The sequence below is a fragment of the Salvelinus alpinus genome, chromosome 4, assembly GCF_045679555.1.
Source record: "Salvelinus alpinus chromosome 4, SLU_Salpinus.1, whole genome shotgun sequence".
NCBI classification, from domain to species: Eukaryota; Metazoa; Chordata; class Actinopteri; order Salmoniformes; family Salmonidae; genus Salvelinus; species Salvelinus alpinus.
Window position 1 is genome coordinate 47,454,311 of NC_092089.1, and position 9,398 is coordinate 47,463,708.

A 9,398-nucleotide genomic window follows, 5' to 3' on the forward strand; every position below is an offset into this window, starting at 1 on the left:
CTCCACTTGCACGCCTACTAACTTGAAAAACAGACAGATGTTTTTTTTCTCAGTAGAACCAGAACGAACACAGGCTCCCCCGCATGTTCAAGAATCATTTAACGCCCACGTGGAATGAGACTTAATTTGATTTACAGTAGGATAAGGCCAACCTGTCAGTACTATGGTAAACTAGGGCTAACTTGTTATGTCCCAACTTGTGATAAAACAAATATATAATTTAGTGAAAAATAAAGGGGCTGAATTTGTTTCTCTTTCTCCAACTTTTCAGTGGACCCCTTGCGCTTCCCTGCGGACCCCCGGGGACCCCATTTTGAAAACTCTTGATCACCTAACAGATGTAAAAGCCTATTAAACATGCATATCTACTATTACAGTACAATATAAATGTAGTAATATCCCAATATCATACATCTTTGGTTGTAGCGCCACCTTTAGGAATTGACAGTGCCGTGTTCCCCAAAATTCGAACGGGTTTGCGCGTAACCGGACCTCTCGAATAGCAATCTGCTTTTTTCCTGGGAAATATTTTGGTGTAACATGAAAACAAGCACGGCGTAGGTTTGTGGTCGCCACTAGTTACCACATCCACAAAATCATAAAGCCCGCCTATTTCTACAATTATCTTCTTAAAATGTGAGTTTAAACCTAACCACACCGCTACCTTTATGCCTACCCTAACCTTAAATTAAGACCTACAAGCAAATGTTTACATGACATTTTACGATATAGGCCATTTCGACTTTGTGACTGTGGTAACTAGTGGACACCCAGTTTTGTTCATGTTGACATGTCTGTAGAAATGTGTAAGTTTCTTTCAATATTTTTTTTAATCTTTATTATTAGAAACACAATTTACTAATGTTTATTTGCGGTTTATCTGTTTTCTTGATACTGGTAGTTCGGGAAGCTAATCTTGCGATGTCAACTAAATTGTAGCTAACGTTAGCTAACCAGATAACGTTAGCTAACTACTGTAACTAGCTAAGTTAGCAGACTTTCATTTTTTTGCTAACAAATCTGCCACAAAGTATCCTATATCCACATTTTTGTTTAATTAACTATCTAGCTAGATACAATGTTGCATTAACATCTTGCAATTTATGCCTATCGTTATTTTACGCCTTGGGATTGCTAACTAAATGTTAGCTGTGCCACTTGTCACATGTCACTAGCTAACGTTAGCAGTTAGCGATCTAATATGTTGCTCCCGTGCTGCACATAATGGTAGTTGACTACATTGTGACAACATTTGTACAATATCTTCAGCTAAGTTTATAGAAAGTATGCTCAACATATTCGTTTATATAAAGTAGGCTAAACACATTCGTTTGCTCACTACTAGACTACTTGCTAGGTGTCAGCTGGTAACTTTCAACTGTACTGTAAATGCTGTTTTCCCCCAGTATACCAAGTTGTAAACAGCAAGAGAATTATCCTGGACAGAAGCTCTTCCATATGAACAATGAGTGGCTCAAAGCCAGACATTTTGTGGTCTCCCCACCACGCGGACCGCTATGTCATCTGTGACTCAGAGCTTGGACTGTACCGCATCGGACCTGTGGGGAGCGGCGAGACCAAAGCCGGAGCTCTCCCCCTCTCTGTGGAGACCGCTGCTACCCTATTAGCGATCAACTCTGACACCCCATACATGAAATGTGTGGCCTGGTACCCAAAGCACGAGCCTGAATGTCTGCTAGCAGTTGGACAGGCTAACGGCAGGGTAGTCCTCACTAGCCTAGGCCAGAGCCACAACTCCAAGTGCAAGGAGCTGATGGGGAAGGAGTTTGTGCCCAAGCATGCACGTCAATGCAACACCCTAGCCTGGAACCCTGTGGACAGCAACTGGCTAGCCGCCGGGCTGGACAAGCACAGAGCAGACTTCTCAGTGCTCATATGGGACATTAGCAGTAAGTTCTCCCCAGAGGCTAGTGTAGCCGCTGAAAAGATCCGTCTCTCGTCAGGAGACACAGACTCTGGCCTAGTGGTGACCAAGCCCCTGTATGAGCTAGGCCAGAACGATGCTTGCCTGTCCCTCTGCTGGCTGCCCCGCGACCAGAAGCTGCTCCTGGCTGGCATGCACCGCAACCTGGCCATCTTTGACCTGCGCAACACCAGCCAGAAGACCTTTGTCAACACCAAGGCCATACAGGGTGTGACAGTGGACCCCCACTTCCCCGACCGCGTGGCCTCCTTCTTCGAGGGCCAGGTGGCCATCTGGGACCTGCGCAAATTTGAGAAGCCAGTGCTCACGCTCACCGAGCAGCCCAAGCCGCTCACCAAGGTAACTTACTGGTATGCTTTTTTTGGTCTGTTGTGAAATTCTGTTCTCCCCTGCCATCCAGTGTACAATCGACTTGCACATATCAGAAGTATAATTTTATGTGATAGCGTAATGCATAATTGTGCTGTAGCCTACATGTTTTGGATGTAAGGATGTACAACTCACTTTCCTTTCATTCCCAGGTGGCCTGGTGCCCCACACGTATGGGCCTGTTGGCCACGCTGACGCGTGACAGCAACATCATCCGCCTTTACGACATGCAGCACACGCCCACGCCCATCGGCGACGAGACAGAGCCCACGATCATCGAGCGCAGCGTGCAGCCCAGCAACAGCCTCATTGGCAGCTTCGCCTGGCACCCCACTTCCCAGAACCGCATGGTGGTGGTTTCGGCTGCCAACCGCGCCATGACTGACTTCACAGTGTTCGAACGTATCTCTTTAGCCTGGAGCTCCACCACTTCGCTCATGTGGGCCTGCGGCAGGCACCTGTATGAGTGTGCCGAGGAGGCGGGGGTGGGAGGGGAGGGTACAGTAGAGAAGGACATAGCCACTAAGATGAGGCAGAGGGCACAGTCCAGGTACGGTCATGATACGGTCCAGGTGTGGAAGAACCATTTGCTGGCCGGAGGGGACGACCCCCAGCTCAAGTCCCTGTGGTACACTCTGTTCTATATCCTTTATTACACTCAACCTCAACTGGACCTCAAAGCCAGCTCCACAGTGTTTTTTCATAGTTCCCCTCTAATCAGGGACTGATTTAGACCTGTGACACCAGGTGGGTACGATTAATTATCAGGTAGAACAGAAAACCAGCAGGCTCCGGACCTCGTAGGGTAAGAGTTGAATACCCCTGGTTTATTACATTACTGGTGCTTACTAATTTCTGAGCATATCTAGCTTTGTGTGATTTATGTGCTGTTTGTTCTGTTTATTTTAGATAAAGTAGTCCCTGTGTGAGAGACATGCCTGGCGTTCTGCTTGCACTGTGGTGATTCATTGAATTATCATTTGTCTTTGTGTTCTTACACCTGACCTACTGGATAGACTAAGTTGCTATATTGTATGTCACTGTTTGCACTGTGGTTCTTATGATGTCTCAGCGTTCCGTTTCCTATGTAAGTATCACTCATGAAACAGTACACTGAAGACATGGAGCAGAAACAGCAGGGGAGCAAACAGGCCCTGGTCTATTCAGGCATCAAGAACATAGTCAAGTCCAGCTCAGGTAAGCAACCTAAAGATATAGATCATCTTTAGGCCTATATCTAGGCTAAATTTACAGGCTGAACCCTTGAAAGTATTATGTAACACTACATAGTAAGTTATATAACTATTTTTCAGTGTTTCTCCTAGGTTTATCTTTGCGTTGGAGCAAAAAAATCCCCTGAAGTAACATTTGTATATCTGTTGCTCTCTACTCCACCAGGCACTACAGAGAACAGACGGTGCTGGAGCGGCTCAGACCGCCAGACGGACGTCCCCAGGTTCCACAGCGAGGAGCGCAGCCTTGCCCTTCGTCTGTGCGGCTGGATCAACCGAGGCCCCGACATCAACGTGGAGCCCTTCCTGCGCTCCCTGGAGGGGGAGGGCGAGTGGGAGCGTGCGGCCGCCGTGGCCCTCTTCAACCTGGACATCCGCAGGGCCATCCAGATCCTCAACAAGGGAGCCTCCGCTGAGAGAGGTACTGGCGTGGAGTCATCTGGGACAGGGCTATGTAATGCATTTTTGAAGATTCTTTGTAAGGGCTCAAGAACTTGTTTGCAATATACACTGTATGTACTGTACACAGCATAAAGTGTGCTACTAATTACTGCCTGGTCACAGACTGACAGGGAGACTAATTAGGTATTGAGTGTTAACATTACATGCATTACTCTCCTGTGCTCTTGTTGCCTGAGGTGTCACTTCCATCACGTCACAGCAAAAGTACCATAACATACTGCTGGGATTTCACCACTGTAAACAAAAGCAGTATACAGTCAGAAAGTATACCCACCAATATTAGGTTAGGATTTGGCTATAGTGTACAGTGGAAGCTCATAAACCAGACTAATAAACCAAGCTATCCAAGTGAAATAAACCAAACTTCCCCACCCTTCCTTCCTCGCAGGGGACCTGAACCTAAACGTGGTTGCCATGGCGTTGTCAGGCTACACGGACGAGAAGAGTTCCCTGTGGAGGGAGATGTGCAGCTCTCTGAGGCTGCAGCTCAAGAACCCCTACCTGTGTGTCATGTTTGCCTTCCTCACCAGTGAGCCTGGCACCTACGACGGAGTACTGGTACGCAGGGGAGGGGGTAAACCATTGATATAAACTGGGTTGCCATATTCTTATGTGCATGATCCAATCCTTTATAACATTCATTATCATGTTAGGCTGAAGTACAAAAGGCTATAGTACCTGAATTGTCAAAAGGGGCTAGGGACCACGAGGGGGCCTCAGTGAGTTTTCAGGGAAACTACAAATTAATCTTAAATATCATCAGCAGCATGATGAGAACAGTGTTTGACATAGTAGTTTGAAGATTCCAACTTTTTTTAAAAGTACAACTTAGTCATACACACCTTGTTGTGTTTCCCTCCTTAGTATGAGAGTAGTGTGGCCGTAACGGACCGAGTGGCCTTCGCATGCATGTTCCTTAACGACGCACAGGTAAGACCTCCAGCAAACGCACGACAACATACACTAAATAGATAATAATAGTTTTTTTTTCACTGATTACCCTGTTTCTATCTATTGAAAGGAATGCGTTTCCTTTTCTCTGTGTGTTGTTATGCAGCTGCCTCGCTACATGGAGAAACTGACCAGTGAGATGAAGGAGGTGGGGAACCTGGAGGGGATCCTGCTGACGGGGCTGACCAAAGACGGCGTGGACCTGATGGAGAGCTACGTGGACCGGACCGGAGACGTCCAGACCGCCAGCTTCTGCATGCTCAAGGTACGGTCGGAGCAGGGGCTGAATAGTCTTGCGCTGCCCGACATCACACTGTAGAACGGTTGAAGTCAATGGAATGGGCTGACTGACCTTGTGGTTCATGCTATGATCACCTGTCCCATGTTGGCTAGAATTAGACAGTTTTGCTCAAGATCGATTGTTGGATCTTTCCCCAAGGATTTTCCCACATTCAGGCTTTTAGATTTGTTGAAATGTTAAGATTTGCTGGGGTTCAAATGCTTAGTGATGCTCTGTCACTGTAAGGGGAGCTTCATTACCAAGTGTTCTTCCCTCCCAGGGTTCCCCAGGGGAGGTGGTGAAGGACCCGCGTGTCCAGTGCTGGATCGAGAACTACCGTAACCTGCTGGACGCATGGAGGTTCTGGCACAAACGGGCTGAGTTTGACATCCACAGGAGCAAGCTGGACCCCAGCTCCAAACCACTGGCACAGGAAAGGAAAGGGAAAGGGAACACTGCACTAAGAGAGGGACAGTTGTTCATAGTTATTCACGTCTCTGTCTTTTGGTCTAGCTGTTCATAAATCTTCACATAGAGGATGTGACTGAGTGACCAACTTGCTTGCAGGTTTTTACATACATTTAAAACACAATAATGAATATGATTATCCTGCTTAATAAGTGATGCTAGTTGTTTATTTGTTATTGGTCACCCAGATAATGATACACTGTATTGGACCCGTACATTAATCTCTAGCTTCATAATCTTAACAATATCTCGATGCTATAACCTATTCATGTTGGCTTCTGCTTGCTCTAATTTAACCTGCCAGTCCTTATCACACTTGACCTTTGTGTTGTTGCCTGCTGCAGGTATTTGTGAGCTGTAACTTCTGTGGGAAGTCCATATCGTACAGCTGTTCGGCCATGCCCCACCAGGGCCGCGGCTTCAGCCAGTACGGGGTCAGCGGCTCGCCCACCAAGTCAAAGGTCACCAGCTGCCCCGGCTGCAGGAAGCCCCTCCCCCGCTGTGCCCTCTGCCTCATGAACATGGGCACGCCTGTGTCCAACTGCCCAGGTACTGGACATGGTATGCTCCACATATAGGCTCTGGGTGGAAGTTGCCTGTAGCCACAGATATAGGATCTGTTTACCTTCCCCTAATCCTAACCATAACCATTATGGGGAGAGAATGAAAAACTGGTCATGGATCAGTGTTGAAGGTCAACTTTACCCTACTGTCACAGTTCTGCAGCCAGTCTAACTTCCTCATTACACACCCTATTATGCAAATAGGAATGCAAGTGCATACACACACTTTAGGGCAATTGAGCGAGAGAAATGCATACATACAGTATATTAGCAATGTTGTTGTATGACTAACTAATACAAATCACAGAAAATACATAAAGCAGATCATGAATGTGATGATGATAGTAGATACTGATCTGTACTTTAGTTGGCTTATAAAACATCAACTAGATTATTAATAGTAATTTAGTTAACCTGTATAGTGCTTTTCATTACTGAAAATAATCTCAAAGCACATAAAAAGCTAAACAAACATTCACATTTTATGGTTTAGATTAGATGTGTGTAGTCATACAGCTGTTGTTTTTTTTCCAGGCACGGGGAAGTCAGGTGAGAAGGTGGATCTGACCAGGGAAAACAAATTGGCCCAGTTCAACAACTGGTTCACCTGGTGCCACAACTGCCGACATGGCGGCCACGCAGGTCACATACTCAGCTGGTTTAGGTAAGAACATTACCGGAACGTTCAGATAACTACTCTGATACAGAAAATGTTTTGTCAACAGAATGCATCATAGGTCTTGTAAAATGTCCTGGCAGTGTGGTGCCAGGACAACAACCTCTCCTCAATGTGAGCATGACAAAGGAGCTGATCGTGGACTACAAGAAAGGGGGGCTGAACAGGCCCCAATTAACATCGACGGGGCTCTAGTGGAGCTGGTCGAGAGGTTCAAGTTCCTTGGTGTCCACATCACCAACAAACTATCATGGTCCAAACACACCAAGACAGTCATGAAGAGGGCACGACAACACCTTTTCCCCCTCAGGAGACTGAAACGATCTGGGTCCCCAGATCCTCATGATCCTACAGCTGCACCATTGAGAGCATCATGATCGGTTGCATCACCGCCTGGTATGGCAACTGCTCGGCATCTGACCGTAAGCGCTACAGAGGGTAGTGCGTACAGCCCAGTACATCACTGGGGCCAAGCTTCCAGAACCCATATAATAGGCGTGTCAAAGGAAGGCCCCAAAAATTGTCAAAGACTCCAGTCACCCAAGTCATAGACTGTTCTCTCTGCTACCGCACGGCAAGCGGTACCAGAGCGTCAAATCTAGTCCCAAAAGGCTCCTTAACAGCTTCTACATCCAAGCCATAAGACTGCTGAACAATTAATCAAATAGCCACCTGGACTATTTACATTAACCCCCCTTTTTGTTTTTACACTGCTGCTACTCGCTGTTTATTATCTATGCATAGCCACTTTACCCCTATCTACATGTACAAATTACCTCGACTAACCTGTACCCCCGCACATTGACTCGGTACCGGTACCCCCTGTATATAGCCTCGTTATTTTATTGTTACTTTTTTATTTTATATTTGTTTTACTTTAGTTTATTTAGTAAATATTTTCTGAACTGCATTGTTGTTTAAGGGCTTGTAACTAACTATTTCACGGTAAGGTCTACACCGGCGCATGTGATTTGGTAGCTTTGTGAAAAGTTTCACACTTTCGGTGGTTTGTGCATTTTTTAAATGTTTGTTCATTGATTAACCTTTGGTTGTCCTCTCTGTTCCCCATAGGGACCATACAGAGTGTCCAGTGTCGGCCTGCACCTGTAAGTGCATGCAGCTGGACACCACAGGAAACCTGGTGCCTTCAGACAGCCACTAGAGGGGCCTCTGGTAGGCTCCACAGCCTAACCACCAGCCTAAAACCTGCCTGTGCACTCTCACTACACTACGGCACCAAGGGGGGTCGACACACCCCAGACTAAGCCAGGTTGCTGGGTACTGTTCGGGACAGGCCGCTTGAATAGTGTTAACACTGGGTGATCGCTTGAGTTGAATTAAAACGTAACATCTTTTCATAATCATATGGTAAGAGAGGCTAGATGTGTTACTGATGAATCAAATGAATGTCTTGAAGGATTCTGGCTTGATGCTTACTAATGACATTAAGGAGATCCTTAAAGGGATATATTATAAAGGTTGTGTTATAAACAGCCTCCTCTAACCAAACTTGAATCAGGATGATCCTTTAATTCCTAGCATTAGCATATAGCCTTCATTTCCCCTATTCCTTTAATCAGCCAGCAGGTAAAGGATGTGATTGTGTGCCAATATATTGTAGCTATGTTTTAAGACTTAAATTGTTTCAAGCTTTTTTTCTAGGTCACAATCAGACTGAGATATCTCGAAAAACATTGACAAAGTGATGAAAGAAGGAAGTTAGTTACCCCAGGCAACAGAAAGAGAACAAATTGACAATGCTCTCTACTGGTTACCCTGGCCTGTGCCACTCTTCATCTCACATTGTATGTTAGGGCTTACAGTGCAGGGGCAGGGAGGGGGGAAGTTGTCTGTGTATTCACCTCCCCTCTCCCGGCCTGTGTCTTGTGAAAAGAGGCAGAGAAAAAACAGCAGCTGCTCGGCACTCCGACAAGACCCTCCAGATTGTTCTCTTCATAAAGAACTTCAGCTGCCGGAACACAACTGAACACCATTGACTCAAAGAGGGCGAGAGCTGGAGAGCGAGAAGGCTCTCGGTTCTCTCTCCCTGGGCCAAAATCGCGCACAAAATATGCATACTACACATCAATCCGGGATGGGTGTCCAGACGTACTCCACAGGGACGGCTATGTGTAAGCTGCATTGTAAATGTGTTTTTCTTTCTCTGCCCCCCCCCCCCCCCCCCATTGGACTCTACTGCTTCGACTCGGGGAACCATTGTAAGTGAGAGGGGCCTGCACCCGAGCTGGCTAAATCACTTAGTCATGGAGTAGGGAGGGGGCATGTGAGCTACTGTATTCTGTTTTTCACCACTGTCTCTCAGCGTCGGATGTTTTATGGTGTACCCTTTTGTGAACCATAATGGAGTGGGGTTGGCAAATTCGGTAGGCGTGTACCGTTCTGAATAAAAAGTTTCTTGAACTCAAGTCTCCTAAAAGCGTTTTTGCATTTG

General features: G+C 46.4%; 1 protein-coding gene across 3 annotated transcripts; it reads left to right on the top strand.

Annotated features, from left to right (window-relative positions):
* The first annotated feature begins 509 nt into the window (after positions 1 to 509).
* Positions 510 to 9,372, top strand: LOC139573771 (GATOR2 complex protein MIOS-like). Of its 3 annotated transcripts, none has more exons than XM_071397610.1 (12): positions 510 to 636; positions 1,407 to 2,284; positions 2,467 to 2,956; positions 3,413 to 3,511; positions 3,713 to 3,967; positions 4,397 to 4,566; positions 4,873 to 4,938; positions 5,066 to 5,224; positions 5,520 to 5,669; positions 6,049 to 6,268; positions 6,805 to 6,934; positions 8,018 to 9,372. In XM_071397610.1, the coding sequence occupies exons 2-12, from the start codon at positions 1,466 to 1,468 to the stop codon at positions 8,106 to 8,108; spliced, it is 2,649 nt and encodes an 882-aa protein (XP_071253711.1). In that variant the 5' UTR covers positions 510 to 636; positions 1,407 to 1,465; the 3' UTR covers positions 8,109 to 9,372. The 3 variants fall into 3 exon arrangements, with proteins under 3 accessions (XP_071253711.1, XP_071253709.1, XP_071253712.1); XM_071397608.1 differs by having other exon boundaries at positions 517 to 806; XM_071397611.1 differs by having other exon boundaries at positions 517 to 806; positions 6,049 to 6,256.
* Positions 9,373 to 9,398: the final 26 nt, after the last annotated feature.